Source organism: Zalophus californianus, chromosome 6 (genome assembly GCF_009762305.2).
Source record: "Zalophus californianus isolate mZalCal1 chromosome 6, mZalCal1.pri.v2, whole genome shotgun sequence".
NCBI lineage: Eukaryota > Metazoa > Chordata > Mammalia > Carnivora > Otariidae > Zalophus > Zalophus californianus.
The window spans coordinates 101,654,823-101,678,463 of record NC_045600.1 but is presented as its reverse complement, the minus strand read 5'-3'; the positions used below and the strand labels follow the sequence as shown (position 1 = coordinate 101,678,463).

General features: G+C 45.9%; 1 protein-coding gene and 1 long non-coding RNA gene across 2 annotated transcripts in view; both read left to right on the top strand.

Moving 5' to 3' along the window:
• Positions 1-4,309: 4,309 nt before the first annotated feature.
• RORA (RAR related orphan receptor A) overlaps positions 4,310-23,641 on the top strand; it is a 708,798-nt gene continuing 689,466 nt past the window's right edge. The window contains exon 1 of the mRNA XM_027569193.2: positions 4,310-6,348. Coding sequence (XP_027424994.1) covers positions 6,183-6,348 — 166 coding nt within the window. The 5' untranslated portion in view covers positions 4,310-6,182. The remainder of the gene's footprint in view (positions 6,349-23,641) is intronic.
• On the top strand, positions 13,305-16,376 carry LOC113908777. The gene is made up of 3 exons (XR_003515590.2): positions 13,305-14,164; positions 14,399-14,474; positions 14,653-16,376. It is a non-coding gene; the product is annotated as an uncharacterized LOC113908777 (long non-coding RNA).

Genomic DNA, 23,641 nt, shown 5'->3' with positions numbered 1-23,641 from the left:
GCCTGCTTCTCCCTCTGCCTGACGCTTGTGTTCACTCTCTTTCTCATTCTCTCTGTCTCTCTCTCTCAAACAGATAAATAAAATCTTTAAGAAAAAAAGATCAGTGGTTGCTAGGGGCCAGGGAGAGGGAGGGATGAATAGGAGGAGCACAGAGTATTTTCAGGGCAGTGAAACCCCTCTGTTCAATACTCTAACGGCAGATACATGTCATTATACATTTATCAAAACCCAAAGGATGTACAACACCAAGAGTGAACCTTAATGTAAACTATGGACTTTGGGTGTGCCAATGTAAGTTCATCAGTTGTAACAAATATACCCCTCTGGTGTGGGATGTTATGGGGGCGCGCAGTGAATATATAGAAGCAGGAGGTATATGGGAAATCTCTGTACTTCCTGCTCAATTTTGCTTTGTGTTCTGTTCCCTGAGAAAGACTTTTAGCAACTTAGATGCTGGTCTCTAGGGCCGTTGTAGCCTCATCCCTGAATGCCACTAAGTTTTGGTGTGCACTTTTTACCTTCTCTGTAAGACATAATAGTTCTGTCTCCATTTTCCCTAGACTCCAGCTCAATACCGTGCAAGTAATAGGAGCACAATGAAGATTTTGTAAAATGACAAGATAGATGTCATTTAACTCTCGACCCAGTGATATCCCAGTTGAACACTAGTGATTACTCTAAATCATCACATACCTACTATGTGCCATATATGTTCCATAATAGCACTATCCAACAGATATATAAAGCAAAGCACATACAAATTTTATATTTTCAGTAGTCAGATTTTCTTAAAAAGATTTTATTTATTTGTCAGAGAGAAACAGAGAGAGAGAGAGAGAGAGAGCACAAGCAGAGGGAGTGTCAGGCAGAGGGAGAAGCAGACTCCATCCCAGGACCCGGGGATCATGACCTGAGCCACAGTTAGACACCTAACCGTCTGAGCCACCCAGTTGTCCCCAGTAGCCAGATTTTTTTTTAAAGTTAAAAGAGATGAAATTAACTTGAGCAGAATATTTTATTTAACCCGGTAGATGCAAACTATTGTCATTTCAACATGCAATCAATATAAAACTATTAATGAGACACTACATTTTTGTGTACTGTCTTTGAACTCTAATGCGGGTTTTAATATATATCATATATTTCAGTTTGGATTAGCCACATTCCAAGTACCCAATAGCCACTTATAGCTAGTGGTTACTGTACTGGACAGGGCAGTTGTATACAGTATTTTATTAAATCCTCTAAGATGACTAAGAATAATAGCAAACTTTTGAGTGGCAAGCATTCTAGAAGAATCATCTCATCTACCCTCCTAACAACCTTCATCTGTAGATGAGGAAACAGACCTAGACTGCTCCTCTGTGGCAGGGCTGGGTCTGGAATTCCTGCTCTGAGGCTACCAGGTCTGGCCACTGATTAACTGGGTGGTCTCTTCGCAAGGCAGTTCTCTGCATTTTAGTTCTCTCTTTCACAAAATGGGAAGAGAGTTGCAGTGGATCAGCCAGAGTGAATCTTCTTCCTTATTTCCTAGCATCTGGCGAGCCTGGCTGTCCTGTTCCCACCTGTGAGGACCTCGGGTTTACAGGCTTCCTTCTCTGATCTGAACGGTGGGCTCTTCCTAGCCCAGACTTCGCTGGCTTGGGCTGGCCGGACTCTGTACCTACAACCCTGGCAGCAGGATGAAGCCCCTCCCATACCCCAAAGCAGTGTGTCCTTTTCATTTGAGTTTCTTCTATTTCCGGCAGAGAGTTCAGCTTCAGCTTCCGGATGCTTTTTTGAAAGAAAAGAAACTTGTCGTCTGGGCACTTGGTTTTAATTTTCTGTCTTCTTTGTTCTTAGGCATGTTGTAGAAAGCTCCTCTCTCCCAAGGATATTCTACTATATATCCATAATTTTCCTGCTCTCCCTCTCCACAAAATGCAAAGAAAATAACTGTCAACTTTTTTGCATATATAAATTTTAACAGCCCATACATGTCAACTGATCTTTTATCCAGGAAGGAAAGGCTTAGTTCAAGTGATGGAAAGTTGAAATGCTTAGGTTTTCATTCTCATTGTGTAATGGAGCACTGTGTGGACATGCTACATTACGATTAGTTTATCAATTCCATTCCCCAAATCCACTAACTCTAATGAGTGCCTACTATGTGCAAGGGCAGAGTCCCTATTTTCAAGGAACGTATCTTTTACCAGGAAGAGTAAGGCAAATGTTCAACCAAGGACAGCACAAAGTAGATAAAGTGTGCCAAGTGCCTCAAAAGGGGTGCAAAGTACAGTTGACCCTTGACCAACACAGGTTTCAACAGCACAGGTCCACTTATCTGTGGATTTTTTTTTATAAATATAGTACCGTACTCTAAATGTATTTTCTCTTCCTTATGATTTTCTTAATAACATTTTCTTTTCTCTAGTTTATTCCAAGAACAGTGTATAAAGCATAGACAAATTAAATGTAAATTGACTGTTTATGTTATCAGTAAGGCTGCCAGTGAACAGTAGGCTATTAGTGACGTTTTGGGGGGAGTCAAAAGTTATACGTGGATTTTCGACTGCACGGTGGGTCAGTGCCCCTAACCCTTGTGTTGTTCAAGGGTCAACGGTACTAAGTTCAAATATTTGGTTTGGGGTAAATCAGAGAAGGTTCCACAGAAGAGTTGCCTTTCAGAATGGACCTTGATAGGTAGGGTTTCAGTAAACGGAGAGGGCAAGAAGAGCATTTGGGGAGAAGAGGCATAGGCACCTGTCCCTGTCTCCTGCACTATAAGCAGGAAGAAGCGTAGGAGGCAGCACGTGGCTTGGTCTGAGGATTACACATGGATTGCAGGGATTATGTAAGGATGTAAGGCAGTTTGGCAAACTCTGCATGAGTGTCACACTCCCAATCCTCCACCCATGGGAGACGGCATTAATTAATCACAGCCCACACCTTTCCAACCAACCTCATGAGTTCCTTCATGAGATAGATCGATTTGCCATCCCTGGTGCAGGAGTGCAGAGATAAGTGAGGTAGAGCCTTGAGTACCGTGTGACTAGTTAGTAGTTAATTGGATAGGCAATGGGGAGCCATTAAAGTCTTGTAAGCAGGGGAGTGACATGGTGGGAAATGAGAACTGTAGTTCAGGGTAATTAACTTGGCAGTGTTATCTGGGATGGATTAGAATGGTTATAAGACTGAAGGCCAGTTATTTGGAAGGTTACTGTAATTGTGTAGGTGAGCAATAATGTCTGGAACTGGAGTGGTGGCTGTGGAAAGAAAGGACATAGGTCACAGAGGTAGAATTTAAAGCACTTGGCAAGTACGTGAAGATGTGGAGAGCTAGAGCCAGTGGTGAGAGAGAGGAGTCAAAGCTCACTCAGAGGTTCCCAGGAATTACCTTGGAATAAGAGAAAACAAACCAGTGTTACCATCAAGAGGGGAGGGTGGGATTGGCCAGGAGGGAGGGAAGAGTCCTGGAGAATTTGGGGAGGGAGAGAACAGTCTGCGGAAAAATGGATTTAGGCTTATCTCTTCTACAAAGCGTAGATTTTCTAAGCCATCGTCTGTCAGAGAACTCAGTAGTGCAAAGTAAAATAACCATTTTTAAGCAAACACTATTGCCCTTTGTCAGTGAGCAGAGCCTAAGGAAGGCTTCCATCTTTCCAAATATTTGAAAATTTGGAAAGCTTTAATTAGTAAGCAGGCAAGGGGCATGAGGGAAGTAAAATATATAAACCTAATCACTGTGCTTTCCAGGTTTCAAATGCTTCCCCAATCCGGGTAATTTACACTTTAGTAACAATGACTGACAGTCAAGGAATGTATCTAACTCATTTTTATTTTTCCCTTGGGGAAAGCACTTTCTTGGTCCCAATTGTTTTAAGTTGCAGAAGCAGTAATTGTTTTAGAGAGTTAGGAGGAATGGCTTTTTGGAGCTGGAATTTACCGCTGAAGGGAATATGGATTCTATCTTAATTGACTAAGGTCACTAGGGCCATTTCCAGGAAGGTCTTTTCAGGGTGAACAAATACCAGCTTAGAGAACAGCAAAGGAACCAACTGAAGGCTCAGGGGAATAGACTTAACCAGAAAAATGTTAATGAGTTGCTACTGCTACCTAAAAAGGAGCCAGGGGTATGTTTTGAGCCACTTGTATCCCAAATAGAATTATTGGTGAAATTTAATATGAAAAATTGTTTAAAAATATTTTAAAATAAATATGGAGCAGTGGATATATTTTGAGATATTCACTTCCCCAGAGGCACTCGCTTATTTATTAAACTGTGCACTTTGATATATTTGTTTACTTAGAAAAGTCAAGAGTGACAAGCTAGGTCAATTGTATCAAGAACATTATTAACAGGCTAACCAATTGTAAATGGTGTGAAGGCTGTTCTGGAAATCTGTGCTTTGATGTATGGGGAAACCCACACATCTGATTCGGGATGGAGGAGACAATCGTGGCTTTGTTTGTAGGCGCCAACAGACAGGCTAAAGCCAGGGATCCTTGCAGAGACTGGATTAAGGTATCAGAACCGTTCACATCTCATTTACATCACTCCGAAGAGTGGACCACAGGTTTTGCTGATTTAACACACAGACCATGGCAAATAGCATTGTGTATTTGAAATCAGACCAAGATCAGTAACAGTAACACAAACCATGTGTGAAGTTTGGCATATAGAGGTTCCTCTTAAGCAATTATCTAACTAGGTTCCCCCCCCCACCTTATTTTTAAAAAGCCTTTTTCCAAACCAGGAAGGTAGAAAAAGCAAAATGTTCCCTACTTCTTTCTCTCATCCCAACCCCCTAAATACACATATTTATGCCACCTTCTGGTATATAATAATATTTTTTATTGTCAAAATTTGTGAGCTTTCGGAAAGGAAGGTGGGGGTGTGTGTGTTAAAAATGTACTGATTTCATCAGTGTCTGGGCAGGCAAAAAGAACTGGTGAATTGAGTATGGAGGCAGAGAAGTCAGGCTACTACCACCTGAATGTCTTCCACTCATCCAATTTGTATTGTCCCTTCATATTGGAGTTTGGGGTCAAGGTAAAACTGATGCAATTCTCTACTTTCCTTGGATTTCATTAAACACCTACTATGTGATGGGTATGTTTCGAGGGAAGGGAGGTGCAGAATGATGTCTACAATGATGTGACTTATTAGGAGCTGTTAATTATCTGAATTTTATCGTCCAGACATTATTAGATAAGATCAGTATATCTTTTATGGATGAGACTGTACATTTAATAGCAAAATTACCAGTGGATATTGACAATTAGCAGCCACACAAGAACTAGATGCAGTGTGGCATATTTCAACCAGCTTAGATAGTCGTCAACCAAACAGGCCAAAGTTTTCTTCAGTAGAAACTGCCCTGCCAAGTGGTTTCTGGATCCTTCTCAGAGGAAACAGCAAAGCGGCTGAAAGCCACCTCTTTCAAACACACCAGAAATTGGCTGTCCATGGCGATTCTAGACCCAAAATCTGTTTTAGACACAGATGTATCAAACGAAGTCTGGAAACCCACTGGACGTCCCATCCCGAAGTAAGAAGTGCCACGTCCCCCCCATCCTGCTCCTTCCTTGGGGTGTCGGTCCAGGTCGAATTCCTTTTTATTTTCTCCTCAGTCCTGGGGTGGGCTGGCAAGGAGCTACCTGCGATTCCCCACCGTGGATGATCGCATTTGCCTCTTCTCATGCCGGCTGCAGATGGGCACGAGTTCTGTTCCCGAGAGAGTCTCAGAAGTAGGCACATAATCATCTCGCTGATCTTAATTTCTGTCCCTGGGCTGGGCAAAGGGGAGGATCGGGGCAAGAGAGTCTCTCCCCTCCTGCCCCCCCCTCCCCAAATTGGCAGCCAGTCGGTGGCTCTCGGTCTGGGGTCTGGAGGGTGGGGAATGTGGGTGTGGGGGCCGGCTGGAGAAGCTCTCGCTAGCGCTGCCTGTGGACAGACCCGCCTCCCAACCCCTCTCGGGCGCACACATACGTCCACCCAGACACACTCCGCGCGCTCCCTCGCGCTCTCGCTCGCCCGCCGCCGCCGCCTGCTCTCTCCCTCCTGCTCTCCCTGGTCTCTTTCTCCCCCCTCTTTTTTTTTTTTTTTTTTTTTTTTGGTACCATAGAGTTGCTCTGAAAACAGAAGATAGAGGGAGTCTCGGAGCTCGCCATCTCCAGCGATCTCTACATTGGGAAAAAACATGGAGTCAGCTCCGGCAGCCCCCGACCCCGCCGCCAGCGAGCCGGGCAGCAGCGGCGCGGACGCGGCCGCCGGCGCCAGGGAGACCCCGCTGAACCAGGAATCCGCCCGCAAGAGCGAGCCGCCCGCCCCGGTGCGCAGACAGAGCTATTCCAGCACCAGCAGAGGTAGGAGGCTGCGAGAGGGGCTGAGGAGGGGGCGGCGGGAGCCCGGGAGCGGAGCGGGGGCCGGCCGGGAGCGGGCGCCCGGAGCGCGGGGTCCGGGGCCGCGCGCGAGCCTGCAGCGGCGCCCCGAGCCCGGAGAGCCCCCCTCCCCTCCCCCCTCCGCCCCCCAGAAATGTTGCAAACTTTTGCAGCCCGTTCTCGGGTTGCGGGAGGAGAGGGGGGCGGGGGAGGCGGCAGGAGGGTTGACAGCCGGCGGGCTCAGCCCCTGGCTTTGATTTTTCTGCAAAGAGAGGAGGAAAGCCGCGTAGCCCAAATTAAATACGCTCCCCCAAAATACGGAGAACCCGAGAGTGGGGGCCCGGGAAAGAAACTTTTAAAGCGGCAGTGTCCTTTTAAGAAGGAAAAAAAAAATCGTTTATGGCCACCCTCCTCCCGCTTTACCTTTTCTCCTCTTGACAGTTTCGGCCCCGGCTGCCCCAGACAGGGTGTGTTTTCGGTCCCCCGCAGAGCTGAGGGGGTGCGGGAGGAGTGAGCGACCTGGGAAGCCCCGGGGGGTGGAGAGGGGGCGCTCCTGGATCAGGGGGCGACGTGGGCACCTTCTCTGGAACACGGCGGTGGGTTTGGGATTTGGAGGAAGGGCTCCATGGAGGAAGGGGAGTGCGGGCGCGTGAGGCGCTCGCCAACTTGTCTGGCGGGCGCGGCGAGCGGAGATCCCCAAGTTTGCAGACCCCGGGTTCGCAGCCCGGCGCCCAGGCTGGCGGGGGGCGTGTGCGCGCTAGCGCGCGGAGGGCGGTGGTGCTGTGGGGCGCTCCACGCGCATTCGGAGTGAGCGTCTGCGAAAGCAAACAAGCAGGAACAGAAAGCTCGAAATGCACCCAAACTTATTTCTGCCCTGGGAATCCTTCCCTCTCTGAGGTTCAAGCGTTTCTGCAAGAACCTGGGAATGGTCAGCGAGAGTTGAATGCTGGTTGGATAGTGCGAGAGATGCCCCCCCCCCCCCCGAGCGATTTTTTACACTTCATTTTGGAGCGTTTGTGCGGGGAGGGGGGGAGCGGGGGACTCCATTGCCCCCTCCTTGCTTTTTCCTAGTTAAAGTCGAGTGTTGGGGAAAGCTCACTCTCTCTTTCTTAAAGGTGTTGGAAGCTGATGTGGGTTTTTTTTTTTTTTTTGGAGGTGGGGGATTATTTATTTGATTGCGCCTGGAGTTTGCAAAGAACAGGAGGAAGCTACGGCTTTAATTACTGTTGTAAATAATGTATAAATCACGCCTGTCACTCCGGAGGAAGCAGGCTCGCGCGAGCAGCCCAAGGGCTGGGGATCAGGAGGATCTCCAGCCCGGGCTTGGGCACTGGCCCAGCGCGCCCCCTCCTCTTGCCACTCGGCTTCTGGCGGCGACTGGGGAGGGCTGGAGAGAGGCGAGTGGGGGCCCGGGAGCCGCTCCCTTCCTCTCGATGTTATATAGTTGGAGGTAGGAATATGGCTGATCATGTGCTGGCTGTTTTACAGTATTCCTCTGCCTCCCCCCCCCCCCTTAGCCACACCCCCTGTCCGGGAGCTTTCCCATTCACGGAATTCGAGTACAGTAAAAGCCATCAGGATGACACACACGAAAAACATTTAATTAAAGGCGATTTCCGAGGAGTGAACACGCCGAACCGCGGTTTCAGCGGGAGGGGGGTGCAGCAGGGGCCGTGAAGGGAGGGAGGGGGATCAGGGATGGGGGCCGGGTCCTGCCGCCAGCTCGGTGAGTTTGTGTGTGGAGAGCTTTTGGCTGCAAAGAGTATATTTAGACCCTGAGACGGTGGATTTGGAATGCGAGCGGGTTATGTAACAGGGTTAATCAGAAACACTGGAGAAAATCCCCTTCATGTGTTTCTGAGGTTTTTTTTTTTTTTTTAAAGGGGGGGACATAGTATATAGGAAGTCACACGAATTTCTGGTTTGTGCTGTCACCCCCCCCTTAACCTCCCCCTCCCGTGTGTTATTAGCATCTTCAGGTGTCATTCTTGTCAGAAGGTGTTCTTGTGAGAGATCAGGGTGGCAGGCTGCAGAACCGACTAACAAATCCGGAACTTGCTTTTCTAGCAAATTATATAAGGCTGGGCATTCAGTACCACTAGCCCCCTGGGCTTAGCAGAAACGGGAGAGGGACAAAGTAGGGGTGGGATGCATCCTGCACAGCTGACCTGTTGACCTTTGTCCCCTTGCCCCACAGAGGGTCACCCTCCACTCACTCTTCTTTGAACCAACCCCCTTGTCCATCTCTCCAGAGATTTACTAGGGGGAGGGAGAAGAGGTAAGGCCCAAACCCTCAACTCACATCCTGCACGCAGGCACTAGGTTATATAACAGTCTGAATGGAAAAAGGAAGGTCAGAGATGGAGGCATCCTTTAGCTAACACAGCAGTAGTAATAGCTTCCAGAAATTATGTGCATTTGCAGACTTTAACCTCAGATGTAGTGTCTGCTCCTCAGGGATCCCAATCTTTGTGTGTGTGACCTAGGGAGAAAAAGAGAGAATGTGTAAGTATGCCTGGTAGATGAGAGTGATTTGAAAATGGGAAATGTTTGGGTTTTCAGATGATGTAATGGAGTTGGCAGAATATGCAAGTCGGCTCCCAGAGTGTAAGCAGCAAGAAAATTGGAGCTGGCATCCAGTATTAATGTTGCATAAATTACAATATCGGAAAGAAATTAACCTACACACTAGGTGATTACGCCTTTTTAATACTTAAAACAGAAAGGCACACAACTCGAAAGGAAAAGCAAACATCATCACCTTATAATTAGCATTTTCAACCTCAAGGAGGATTGAATGGAGTTCTTGGCATTGGGTGACATGGGAAGCTTTTGGATTTGGGAGATGCTTTCCAGAGAGGTAGCAGGGTTAGCTTCCAGCCAGCCAGTGTTTGCAGTCCACAGAAATTGTGGTCTGGATTCTCATGACATTGAGGTGACCTCATGAGACATTACCAGGTAGACTTGAAGCTGTTGCTGAATGCCAAACTCCTGGGAGTCCCCGTGTGAACGGGCATGGTACCCTTGGTGCCTGCGCTTCCAGAATCAGATGTGTGACTTTGTAATCTGAAAGGTGGACCTTCCCCTGTCTTTAAAACTAGCAGGGAATGTTAGCAGTTGTAATGAAATTGCCCCATTTTTTTAGGTGGTATTGATGATGGCTGGTGTCATTCAGTACCATCTTTACAACACAAAGGCAAAAAAGAAAGGCAAGAGGCAACATGGAAAGTAAGAATGAAGCAGGGGGAAAAAAACCTACAGCGAATCTTTAATTTAACAAGGCTTTCGGGGACTTCAGGGAGCCATAAGCATTGTGACATAACCGTTGTTAAAAACCCTTTTCTAGAATCTCGTTATTATATGCATGCCAGAAGCTTACATATTTCACTTTCCTAAAGTTTCCTCACAGGGCTGTGTGGCTCGCACTTGGTTTGGAACACCAGTGTTGTAGGTTGAAGGCTTTTAGGGCAGGCCGACCTAAGGGAAAAATCGAAACCAAAAGATGGGATTAACACTGAAAAGCTCAACTGGGTTGAGATTGAACCCCCTGGAGGCTCAGTTTAGATTGACTTAAAATCAGTTAACAAGGCCTGTAGTTTGTTTGCAGCCCTGAGGACTTCTAGAACCACGTAAACCAAAGTGCTTGGCCTTCCTGTTCCCCTTTCTGTCTTGGCTGATTCACTTTCAGGTAGGTGTCCTTCTTGCCTGGTAGGTAGTTTATAGCCTTTTCTAGACATTGATTCTCAGATCAACTTTTCTGACATGGACCAGGCTCTCCACAGTGACCAAGTGATGCCCCATAGTTTGAAAGAGCTACTGGCTGGCATAAAATCCTTTGCCAGAAGGATGGAATAATTGTTTTTTAAACTAAGGGACTTTAATTTTCCGGTAAATTGCTCATAAAAACATTTGTAATTTTACCCTTAAAAAATGTAATGGAATAGTTTTAGAAAATGCATTTGGTGATAGTTATGATAACCTTTCCTGTTGCTTCCCCCCTTCTTTCTTAAAAAGAATTGGATTATTAATCCAGAAGTCAAATCCTGAGTGGCCAAAAACCGTGTATAGCACTCTTTTTATGTTAGTCACCTGCTGGAATTTTCCAGAACCTACCAGCATCATGAGGAGCCTTGGCTTTTTCTAGAAAATGCCTCCATTTCCAAAACTGAAATACAGAGTCTGCGTGGAAGCCCCCTCCTCTGAGACCCTTAAGCTCATGTTTTCAAGGCAGCAGAGGTGGTGGTGGGGGTCAGGGGTCGGGGGTGCAGCATACACTGCTAGTTCCACACCAGGCTCCTAGGTGGGACGCAGGGAGGTTCGAGAATATTCGTTGCGGTGGTTGTGCCTCCAGGGGAAACGTTCTGAGGATTTTGGGTGACAGCTGAATTGCTTTTGGAAGCACACCGACCTCTGTCCAGAGCTAACCGTTGGAACGCAAGTGAGACAAGCCCATGGCTACTTCTCCTTGGGCCACACTCTTGGCACTTCTGACTGGAGATGCACACTTTTCTCCACATGTTCCCATTTTTGCTTCCAGAAAGTTGTGGTGTGTTGTTGGAAGGGCAGACTTGAGTTGGATGTCACTGAAAATTCTGTTTGTGTGGTACGGCCTCTTACAGCATAGGCCACTTTTTCTGAGAGTGCTGCTCCTCTCTACCCTCATCCATGGTCTTAGTCTACTTGGTGAATTGTGCTTCTTAGGTTACATATGTACTTACATGTTTGTAGAAGCAAAATACATAATGACATTTCAGGTGTCTGGGGAAAAATTATAATGTGACTGCCCTTGTGCCAGAGACTAAAATTTTGTGGAAAACCCAGCTCTCTTCATATGACATAACCTGCTGCTTACGCTCTTTGTCTTCCGTGAGCCATTGTTCAGGTACTCTGAGGTAGACATCGTCCACTCCCTCAGGGAGATTCCTGACCAATCATCCTATATTAGTGATAGATTTTTCCAGAGGAAAAACAGTCTGCTTTGAAAGGCCTTAAGGTACCAGAGTGAACCCCAACCTAGAATGTGGAATATCTTTCTGAATATGAAGACTATCATCCTCATTGAGAGTTTAGGAACAGTGTCTCTCTCTCTCTGTCTCTTTTTCTCTGTATTGTTCTCTCTTTTTTCATACAAAAAAATGTTTTGTTTTTTTGGGGGGGGGATTTTGTGCGTGTGTGCGGTGTGTGGTGTGTGTGTGTGAGATTCATAATGGGAAGTGTTGGTTTGGAAACGAGCTTTTCAATTTTTCACCCACTTTACTAAACCATATGTTAAGAGAAATAAAAGCGAATCATTTTGAATTAATGCTTTAAAAAAATTCTCCAGATAATCAGTGTTCAAGTCTTGATTAATATACAGTAAATCATCATTTTTCTGTAAGGGTGCCAAGGCATTACTAATGAATTAGTTTTTCTGGCTAACAGATTAACCGGATCTTTCCTTTTTCTCTTTGAATATGTTTCTTTTAAATGTGCTGGTCCCCTTTCCTACCCTAGGAAAGAACATGGGGAATGTAATCGAATCTTTCTTTGAGGTTTGAGGATCTTACAGTGCCACAGGGTCACTGTTCTGAGGATGAATTCTGATTGTACATTATAGAACTGTGAATGGGGACAGTGTCAGAGATTGGACTAAATCTGCCCTGATCCCAGCTTGGAAATTGTTTTCTTTTTCTGTTAAATCCTCAATATCAGTATGTTTTGTTATTTGCCTTTCTTGGTCTCTAACTTGCAAGGAGCAAAATGGAAATTCACTTTAATTAGTTGATTCTGGTTAATTGAGATTTTTACTTTCTAGGAAAATTTCAACCTGAATCTAGAGCCTTAACGCTTTCCCTACAGTTAACAGAGGATATAAAATCATTCTCAGATGTTTAGGAAGACTGTTGTATTTACAAATAAGTTATGTAATATATTACCATAGCATTATGTAACTTTGCCCCCATGTAATAATGGTAGATAGAAATATCGGCTAATTTTGCCTTTTCCTTAGATATATTGAGAGGGTATCATAAATCCTAAAAACTAGGAAATTCTAGGGTTGGAGGGAAGACTTTCAAGAATATCAATAAAGAACATTTAAATTCCCCCAAAGGAAATTCTCCTTTAAAGCTTGGGCCTTTGTTCATGGACCAGTATGGAAGGCATGCCCAGGACGGCACCATCAGAGGCTGACTTTTTCAGGGCTGTCCCATATGATTTAATGGTAGTCTGTGGTTATCTTCTGGTATCCTTGTCACAGCATTGCAAATTCATCTTAGGGGTTGTGGTGTTCTTTTGTGACAGCCCAATTATTATTATTATTATTATTATTATTATTATTATTATTGTTTTGTTTTTGGTGTAAGGACATCAAGGAGCTTGTCTAGAGAAGTCGGTAGAAGAGGGGAATGGGGCGTGATGAGGAATAAATGTGGCACGTCTCGTGGCTTGCTTTTTACTCCCGCTTTTACGTGCCAACATGAAAAGGAATTACAGGTAACAATTCCCTTGTGTTGGTGGAAGAACAGTTGTTTTTTGTTTTTTTGCTTTTTTGTTTTTTTTTTTCCTTTTTTCCCCTACCAGATGTTTATGGCCTCCATTGGCATGTCATTATTACAGACTGTCTTATCACAGTATGTGCTGTGGCACATTGACAATGGCGTGGCCCTGTGGTTTCCTGGTGATTGTCTCGTCCACAAAACTGAGGCCCTGGTGGCCAGCTGCAGAGCCCTCTCCAGGGTCTACCACCGGTTGAGAGTACAGGTCTCCCATACCCTTGAATGGTCAAGGTTTTTGGGTGACAGTTGGGTCACCTCCTGCCGGAGGACTGCAGGCCAGGCCAGGGAGTTTCTGTACCAGCGCTGTTCTCCCCGAAGCTCCATCAGAGGCTGGAACGGAGTAGGAATGCGTGTGGCACAGAGGATTTATAATCTCCCAGCCTCGAATCACCTCTAGCATTGTCACTGGGCATTTGAGTTTTGGTTGTGAACTATCTGAAAGTTTTTTGAAATAATCAGGAAGTTCCCCCATCCACGACCCGACCATAATAGATGAAACTTGTCTGGGGTGCAAGGAAGGGTGCTACTTAGTACAGGATCCGCAAGCCTGTGAAAGAGGCAGCGCACTGTTAAAAATACCTAGCTTACTTCGGGGGAGGATTTGGCTGAATACTGATGAAGTTTATGAAATATGAATGTAGTGAAGTTGCGGTACGTAAGTGGTAGGCGTGTGTGAAAGAAGTAAGAAGAAATAAAATTGTGTATAAATGACACTCTGAAACTTGATGGAATTGTATACGTGACAGGAATGGTGACGTTTGGGTCTGTGCTTAATGGGGGAGGATAAACTGGCTTAAAAATCTATATGTCAAACTAGATGTGGGGCTAAAAACTACCGAATATAAAATTATTGGACTTATGAACGAAGAGTGCTACCAAGGATAAATAGGCAGATTGCGAAGGATAGAGGTGAAACAGAATGGGGGGAGAATGAAGGGCCAACACTTGAATTTATAACGAGCTATGGTAATCACTGCTTTAAATAATCCAGACTATTAACTACTGTGCTGGTAGGTGCAGAATTAGTTATAGCCAAACAAAAGGCATAAATAGGAATTTTAGGTTGTGTGGGAGAAATCCTCTTGATCCCCAAAGCATAAATGCATGTACTGAGAAGCAAAGCTGCACACGATGTAATTTTTTCTGTCTTACCCTGATTAATTGACAGCCAACTGTATGCCTCTTTCCTGAAGGTGACTTTACAATCTCCAGACACAGACATTTCTCTCAGAAGTGGAGTGAAGGAAGGAGAACCACAAGCTAAAGTGTGTTTCACTGGGTGAAGTATTTGGGGGGAGAGATAAGAAGGGTACAGTAGGGGAATGGAACAGTGCATACAGGGATGAAGAATGCCTGTTCGGGGCTGGGGAGTGGGGGCTGTGAACGAGGAAGGGAATCCCTAGAGGGAAGGAGACCTCGGTGCAAAGGAAAATGAAATTAGCATTGACTCTGAAATGGCGGGGAATGTGACTTTCTAATTTTAAATTATCTTTAACAAGGGCAATGAAAAGAGGAAAAGTTGACACTTTGAGAAGTTATGACGAACTTGTCGAGAATGCCAGTTGACAAAGGCAGGTAAGGGAATCCTTGGAAACAGAACAAGAACAGGTCTGGAGGGCATGATGATCTGCTTCCTAGTGTGTTAAGGGAATTGGTGGGCGTGTTTATTGACTCTTCCAATTAGTTTTAAAGAAACCTGAAGCGATGGACAAAGACAGAGAAAAGACAACCAGATGTGATTCTGCCCTTCCAGAAGCAGAGAGGCTTCTCTCATCCCATGTGATCGATGCCAGTCCTGGGGAAGACTGTCTGTATAGCAGTTAATGGATTTTCAACATACAAATCACAGAAGAAACAAGGGTATATTTAGCAAGTCTAAAAACTCTTCGATAAACTGCATTGCTTTTCGTTTTCACTGTAAAGTCCATGAAGCCAGTGGATGGTAAGAAGGCCGTGGTAAGGATGCAGCGTGCACTCCCAGGAATGTTTGTGTGATGGGGATATGATATCTGAAAGGACAGGGCATCTGGGAGGATGAACTGCCCATAGCTCTCAGTTGTCTGGGTAATGAAGCATTGGAAAGCAAAGGAAAGGGGAGCCCTTTGATAATCAAAAATGATTCTTCTTTTAGTGATCATATTAGTTGACCAGTGGGAACAAGCACGAAGGCGCGAGTTGCATTTTACCCTCTCCAGCACTTGTGGCCCGCTTCTGACGAGCACGTGGATGCGGAAAGCGGGAACTGTGACAATTTCCGGAGACCAGGCTGTTAACCTGGAAGATGTAAAATTTCAGAATTTCACAGCCTGAAGGAGGAAGGTTGAAGATGAGTGAGGCTCTCAAATTTCTTGAGGCCCTACAGAGAATCAGTAGAAGAACTGATGCGACACAGAGAGGCTCTAGCAGGTTTCCCGATCTCGAACTCGAGGGTTTGTGCTGGGTGTGTGCTGGGTGTATGATGCTTGCTCACAGTGCTGGTGCTGGTCGTGCTTTATTAGCCCAAAGCCTGTTAGAGCCAGAAGGGGCCTTATGAATCATCCAGCCTGGCCTTCCTCCTTTACACTGATGCCCACAGAGGTCTAATTAAACGCGTTCGAGGTCCCATTCCTAGTAAGTAGCAAGGGATACGGGTCTTCTACTTCCAGTGTTCCTTCCGCTCATGTGCTGTGCTGCGATGTTCAGATTCCAGTAAGGTACAGAATTGAGTTCCTGCCCCCGCCGGGAGAGCCCCCTGAGGATATCACAGTGTGTACACAAGTTCATCCAGCAGGAGGTAGTTGATGTGTGTGAAAGTCAGCGCACGTTATGTTGGTTGTGCATCAGTAATGGAACATTATCAATAATGGTTTCCAATCCCACGGGGCGTTTTTATTATTGTAGCAAAATTAGCTAGTGAACTGGTGGTGGTGTTAGCAGAGCCTTTCTAAAGCATAGTGAAAATAGTGCCTGTGTCTCACGCACTGCTGATTCGGTAGAACGTAAAATAGAGGCTCTGGAGGGGAGCATCTCGTTGTTGGTCCCGGCCTGGGCAGTGATGCTCACTGGAGCTGGACGCAGCCAGAGGGTGGAGTGGGGAGGCTGGCTCTTGGCGGCTGCTTTTCCCAAGGCAGAGGGTTTAAGGCAGTGCCTTTTACAGAGATGCTCACCAGCAAGTCATCCATGGAATACTGTGTAGCTAGTAAAAATCATGTTGTAGTAGAAAAATCTCTCTTGATAGGGGAAAATGTCATCTGTTAGTGAAAAGTAATAACCTTCGTAGCAGTGTGCACAGAATGACATCATTTTTGTAAAAAACTATAGCGTGTGTGTGTGTGTGTGTGTGTGTGTGTATTCATATGGACCCACATACACCTTAATAATGAAATGATAAAATGATTATCTCTGGTGTGAGTTTTTTTTCTTTGTGCACTTCTGTATTTTTTACTTTCCTGCCTTATACGTGTATTACTTTTGTAATTAGAAAAAAATAAATCTTATTTTTGCTCTCCAAAAAGACTGTTTGTATGTTGTGAAACTGTGGGTACTTTGAAGGAACTAATTCTGAACTTAGTATGTTACATAGAATTTCTTGATGTTTTAGGATGGGCCAAGTTTACTGGCCCAAAGAGCAGTACCTCTGACCGTCACATTCAGCCAGGATTGTCGGGAAAACAAGGGTCATTCAGCTTGAATATGAAAAAGAAATGTCCAATATTGGAATTTCTTGCCTCTCTAGGGCAGTGTCTTTTAAGTGTCTATACTGTGACCTACAATGAGAGGAAATAATATGTTGTGAGCCAGTACACACACAGACACACACAGACACACACACACACACGTGCGTGCAATAAACTTTTCATGTAAAACATTTATCCTTTACCTGGGATGCACTGTTATTTTTGCTCTATTATTTAAAGACAAGATCCAAATCACGAGCCACCGAATTGGTTTCATGATCTATTTATGGGTGCCTCTCACAATTTTTAAAAACCCTGTCCTGGGCATGAGGTAGAAGCAGCCTTTTTGTGAGCCATGGCCTGGCAGTCGGAGGGTTGGAGTGTTTCCACAGTAACTGATGTTGGACCTCAGGTGTTAACTCATTATGATTTCAGAGAGGAGGTGGGGGGAGGGAAAAATAATGTAAATACTTATTAATGTCATCATGTGGTATCTTCACGCCACTTTTAGCACATGCTCATTAATATCCTATTACATTTAGGCATGTATCTGCCAAGGCTGGCTTGGAATGTAGATTCTGGGATTCCCTTTGCTTGGATTTGATGTCACTGAGGGAAAGCCCAAGGGTGGCATTCTTTCGTTCCAGGAAGATTTGCCGAGTACCTTGTGTGTGAGAAAGCTGCATGCGAGAGAGGGCAGATCCCCGCCTTCCTGGATCTTGCATGCTAGGGATGGCATCTCTCAGTGAAGCCCAAGGTCTGGGTTACTTCTGATGATTCTCTTCTACATGTGTCTTGGCCTTGGCCTTCTTTAGTCCTGTTCCTCGTACATGCGTTCACCCTTCCCCTCTTCTTCCCAACCCCGTCTCCCATCTTCCGCCCCTATCTCTCTTTGCTTCTTGAAAGTCTGTAGTCGTTTTCGATAAGGCTAGGAGATAAGACTCACCCTCTCCCTCCTGCAGTTCTCATGACCCCCTGTCTTCCACAGTTGTCAGTCATGTGGACCTCGCTCATTTCTTTGCCAGGTTCCTTTCTATTGTCTTACCAGTGTTACTTCCCGGAGAGGTAACTGGTCTCCCCAAGAAGACCAGCACCATGGTTTATTCTTTCACTCCTGCGCAGTGCTTTGCAAAAAGTAAGTGTTCATCAACTGTGCAGAGAATCTCTGTCACATTGCCCTGCCCCGCCGGCCACTTGTTCAGTAGATCGAGCTCTGTCCTTCCCGACTCCGCAAGCACAGCTTCTACTTGCTTCAGCTTCCAGCTGGGCCTTGGCTTTGGACCCGGCTGCCCCTGTTTGTCCCATTTCTGTCTCTCTTGGAACCACCAGTCCTCCCCTCAGTGGCAGGTTCAGGCCTGCTCCGGTCTTGAGCAACTCAGATGAAGGCCGGACGTGTTGGGAAACAGCATGCATCATTGTTACAAGCATGCTGGGAGTGAGACAGACGTGAGCCAGAGGCCCAGGTGTGCTGGGTGCTAGCCGTGTGACCTTAGGTAAGTGCATTCACCGCTCAGTCTGTTTCTTTCATCGCTTGAAAACTGGAGATGTTTATGATGCTGGCTTCCCAAGGTGGTTGAGGACCGCCTGTGATTAGGCATGCGCAGCCCCTCGCAGGATGCCCAGCATGCCTGGTGTGTGATGGTGGTGATGATGGAGCACATAAAGAAGCGGGGGCCCTCTGGCCTCCTCTCGCCTGCCTCTTCCTCGGGTCTCTGACTCCCTTCCCTTAGATCATTCCTCCTCGGTTCTGATGGGTTGCTCTATGAAATCAACAAGAGTATGCGAAGGCATCGAAAACCTTACTGCTAGTTCCCTTTCCTGACTGGCTCTGCCGCCCTCAGCTCAACCACCACGGACTGGATGCTTATGAGGATGAATCCCTGAAGCTCAACCTCATTAGGCGCTTCGGCTCCCTGAGCTGACACCTCACAGCCTCCACCGAACCAGAAGAGGGCCCCTGTCTGCGTGTCCCCTCTCCCCACCCTTGCTGTTCCTTCCACGCTGCCGGCTGCCTCCTCCAGCCATGGAGGCCGTGGCAGCGCCCTCCTTCCCACCGTGCTCCAGAGCTCGCTCACGCCTCATTTCTCAGCAACCCGTCATCCTTCCCTGCCCTCCCTCCCCCTTTACTCACTTTCTCCTCCCTGCCAAAAAATCACGTTGGAGAAGCTTGTCTGTGAGGGTTCCATTCAACTTGTTCTGCATTAATGCCCCACTATGGTGACCCACTGCTGAGTCTTTCACTTGTAACGTAATCTAATAATTTACACATACTTTGCAAGCAATACTCTCAGAGACTCACAACCTGCTCGAAATTGCTCTGCTGTTACAGTAGTTGAGCTGATGAGAGAGAGTAGTTACGGGTACCACCATGGGGTTGGGTAAACCCGGGAAATAACGTTAGCATAAGGGGAGGGTGTGCTGATGGATTACAATATCCTTTCTTAGGGAATCAGTTAAACTTGCTGAGGGTCCTGTATTGATTTTGGCATTTAACTTTACAGAGTTAATTGACACTCTGACTAGGTTGTTTTATTTCTTTACTCGATGTTGGAAGCCAGTTCTAATAACGCAGTAGCCATGAAAATAGGGTAATGCCATAGTAACAGTGCCATTGTAAAGTGAATTACACCATTAATTACCATCTATTTTGTCTAATTTGTATTGTGATAGTGTGGGTAATACACACACACGTACAGGCGTAGAGTAGCTGGTTTTTTAAGAAACAGACTCTAGCTGAGAAGCCCCAATCCTTTAATTTTTGATAGTTAGTGAAAATAAGCCATTGTTTAGTGAAAAAGTTCATCTTTCTATGTTTAAATGTAAATGTAGATGTGTGTATATACACATGCACACATGTCCATACACATATATACACAGGCACACACATACACTGTGCCCGTCAGGCAGATCCGGAAAATCCATGGTGACTGTGGCATTAAAAATGCTTGCCTTCTTTTCGTCTTACAGCAAGTTGGCTGGCCTGATGGGGAGGGATGTCAGTTATGGCAGGCCAGGTCAATATGGTATCTAGGACAGGGTTTGAAAACAAGGCTTTGTCTATTTGTTTCAGCCTCTTGGTCCTTATTACCATGTCTGAGAACCTCTATTCATTGATATTTCTCAGGTTGGGAAAGAAACGTTAAGGCCCGGGAATGAGGGTCATTGTATTTTGTCACTTGTCTCCCAAGGAAGGACACTGGCCAAAGGACTTCCTCCACAGTGCAAAAATAGAGGTATATTTTTATGCCTTAAGTCATTAGTTAACCCTAGAGCAGAAACAGGATCTGAGAAGGCAGCATCCAGTGTGATTGCTCCCCGTGGGACATGTAAATTAGAAAGTCCATGACTCTGTTAGGCTTTACCACGGTTCCAGTGACTTTGTCCCTTCACTCCTAAGAGCTCTGGTATGGGTGGGGTCATTTGGCATTGTGTGTGAGTTTCCACCTCTCAGGGAGGTATCTCCAGGGGGCTTCTGAAGAGTTACCTGGGGCATCTCCAGGCTGGACTGCTGCATCCAAGCCTCCGTTCCCATGTTTTTGTGCAGTGGCCATCTGGAAGGGATTTTCCTGCAGTGGCCTTCTAGAAGAGATTTTATTGTCATCTCCATCTCTCCCCTCCCCCTGTTCCAGAGTTTTGCTTTTGCACCATTGTCAATACCACCACCTGGTAATCTGAAACCTCAGAGGGACCTCATCCAAAGAGATGAGATTATATGTAGTTTAGAATATATTTAACTTTAGTATATATCATGCTTGCTCTGATGAGCAAGCAAATTTGCTTCCTAAACAACTGTGCGCTCGCTGTAACAGATCAACAATGTTGACTTTAAACTCCATGAGCATTTGAGGAGAGAGTACCCAGCATCAATGCCGGGCATGTGGATTAAGGATATATTTAGTGGAGAAATTTTATGCAAACCTCAATGAAAAAATATCAATATCCTATTGCGCCTAATAAAATGTTATAATGAAAATGACCATGGTGTTTGACAACATCCCTTTATTAATTAGCCTTTTCCATTATTATTTCCTAGGAGCAAACACACTCTGGTTTTATCGCTCATTAGTTAGAGTCCTTGTTGAATTCATATTTTGCTGCTTTGGTGTGTTTATCTTTTCACTGGTCTCAGTTCCTGGAGGGCAGCGTTGTAGATTGTCTTGAGTCTTCTGTCCCATTTCTCTGTCACTTGGGCGTTCAGTGAGTGCCCTCAGGATGCTAGTGACCGTGCAGTTTAGAATCAATATGTGCAAGCGGAGGGGAGATTGGGATGAAGCAAGAACATCTCATATTCTTTGAAAGCTTCAGATGTTTAAAGGTGATGTCATATATTGCCTCCTTTCCTTCATTCATCAAGTATTTATTGAGCACTTGCTGTGTGTCAGGTCACGTGCCGCTCAGTGGAGGTACAAGTTAAGGGAGTCGATAGGCAGGAAAGACACAGTAATTTCAGAAAATGTGGAGAGTGCTATAACCAGAGATACTTACCCAATATATAGCACACAGAAGAGGGAGAACTCTCCTCACGAGGGGTCAGGGAAAGCTCACTGAGAAAGGTCGCTTCGCCTAGTTTTGGGGAAAATGTGGAGAGATTTACCTCGAAGACAAAAAGTGAGAGCCCATCCTGGGCCAGGAGACAGGAGATGGAAGTTCACGGCACATTCAGGTAGGGTGAACGAGGTGTAGCTCGGCCGGGGCGTGAAGTATGTTGGCAGGGACCAGGAGATGAAGCTGGACAAAGGAGAAAGGGGCCCAGGTAAGCATCTTGGACATTTACCTATGCAAAATTGTGAGCAAGTGCAAAATATCAGATTTCTTTTTGATAAGGTCCTTAAGCATAAGTGTGTTTGAAGTTGGGGTGGAAAATTGACAGTGTAGATAAGGAGCCAAGTTAGGAGATCGCTGTGACAATTCTGAAGAGATACAGTGCAGGCCAGGTCTCGGGGGTGGGGGTGGTGGGCTCTGAGGTAGCATTTCCCGGGAGGTGAAATCGTAGGCTCACAAGGGAGGTGATGGCAGCAGTCGGTACCTGAGCTGGGTAGAATTACCGGCTGGGACATGCTGGGGTGGGATGTGAACGGGGAGAAGGTCCGGGTCCCCAGGGCTGAGTTGGAGGTTCTGGGGAAGCGTCTCATGGGCAGCTGGAGATCGGGGGCTGGCAGGGAGAGTGTTAGCCGGGGAATCAGGAAAACCAGTATTTTAACAAGGGCCTGGAGCTCAGGAGGGACAGCTGGGCTGGAGGCGTTATGGAGCGGTGTTTTTAACAGGGGATTGGAAGGTGAAATTTTTCTACCAGGACATGTGTACATGTTTACGTCAAGAGAAGATAAGCCCGAAGGTCCAAGTGGGTGTGGTTGAGAAAATGAAAGGGATGGATTGATGCCTCGACAGAGAAAAGTATCTCAAAAAACTGGCTTTAGACTCGGGAATTTCACGTATACTAAAGGCATTAAAACAAAAAGAAAAACAAAACACCCCACCAAGAATGTCTCTCAAGTTAGAGTGAGGTTCTAATACACTTTGCTGCTGCAGGTTGCATTTGAATTTTATCTGCTTTGATGGTGGTCTTCCCATCATGTCTAATTGATGATTGTAGAGTTGTTGCCCCCCTCTCCCCCCCTTTGTTTTAAATTTTCTACACAGCTCAGCATTGATTTATCCTGTCTCTGAAGGGAATCTGCCTCACACTTGGCAGAACCTCAAGGGAGAAATGAAGTGAATAGTAGCTGTGGAGAGGTCTCCACATTACCCCGGGGAGAAAGGCTTTGTGGGAGAGAAAGTTGAAAGAGGGTCTTGAAAAAGGGTGTGAGATCTTCAAAGGATGGGTCTGGCCATGGGAAACTAAATGGGAGATTTTTTTTTTTTTGTAGTTGAGAGAGACACAGGAAGGCACACGTGTTTATTGGCGGGGCCGACAGTGGTGGTTGATGATGATTATGGTGGGATTGCCGGTCCGTGTTTGTGGCACTTGGTGTTTTCAAGGGGCTTGCAGACATGGAGTAGCCTCTGGAGGTCCTGGAAAGGAGTTGATAATGTCACCACCCACGGAGGGACTAGGGAAGTGCTGCGTCATTAGGGAGACCTGTTGACTGAAAACAACTTGGATACTAAGAGGCCGAACTTATCTTTGATTCCAGTGAGTGTGACAGGAGGGGCTCTGCCTGTGGGAAGGGCCATTCCTTTGCCTTCTGAGGCGGTAGCTGAGCTCCCCATTGTTTTCAGTGAGCTCTGACTAAATACTTTCCCTGTAGATATTCCACTAATATGTCATATGAATTATTTGTGTTATCTCTGTGCTGTGAAATTAGAGGCCTTCACCCACAGTGTGGTAAGTAGATTAAGACGAAAGCCTGTTTTTTATGGTATGGGGGAAACCGGGCAAATATCAGGGAACCATTTTGTGTGTGTTTGATCTGACAGTGGGGAGGCCTTGGGATGCCAGTGTCTTCTGAAATCTGAAAGCTGAGCTCCGGCTGGAGTTCTCTTCAAAGAGGTTTATATTTTATCCGTTGGCACTTCTGAGGGGGAAGGAGGGTTTGGAGTGGGTGATTTTGTGAAGATTCTTTTCTTGCTGCTGTTTTTCTTCTCCGTCTTTTTAACTTTGCAGAAAGCCCTTCCAGTTCTACGGTCAGACCCCGTTCAGGACGTTGGTGGCCAAACAGTCCCCTTTTGTTAAGCGAGCGTCCTATTTTGTTTCTCTTGAAAGGTGCCCTTCAGGACAGCAGAGCCTTTATTTGGGCTGTTTAGAATTGAGCCCTGAGGAGACCTAAACAGAAATCGTTCGAAGCCCAGGCCAAGTGCCTCCTTTGCTAGCAAGGCAAAGCTAACCCCACAAGATGAAATCTAACCAGCTGGTTACCTGAGAACCACCGAGGAGTGTTCTCCAGCTTGACTTTTCTTGCTCTGGCCGCCATCCCAAGAGTGCAAGCCGAGGGTCATGGCCTTTCTGTGCAGAGATGCAGGAAGAGAGTTACAGCTCTTGGTGAAGAAGCGTAGGTTAGGTTATGTTTTTGGGGGTCCTGTGTCAGCTTGCAAAACATTGAGGATTAACATTCGATGAATGTATTTTTTTTTCTTTTTCCATAGCTT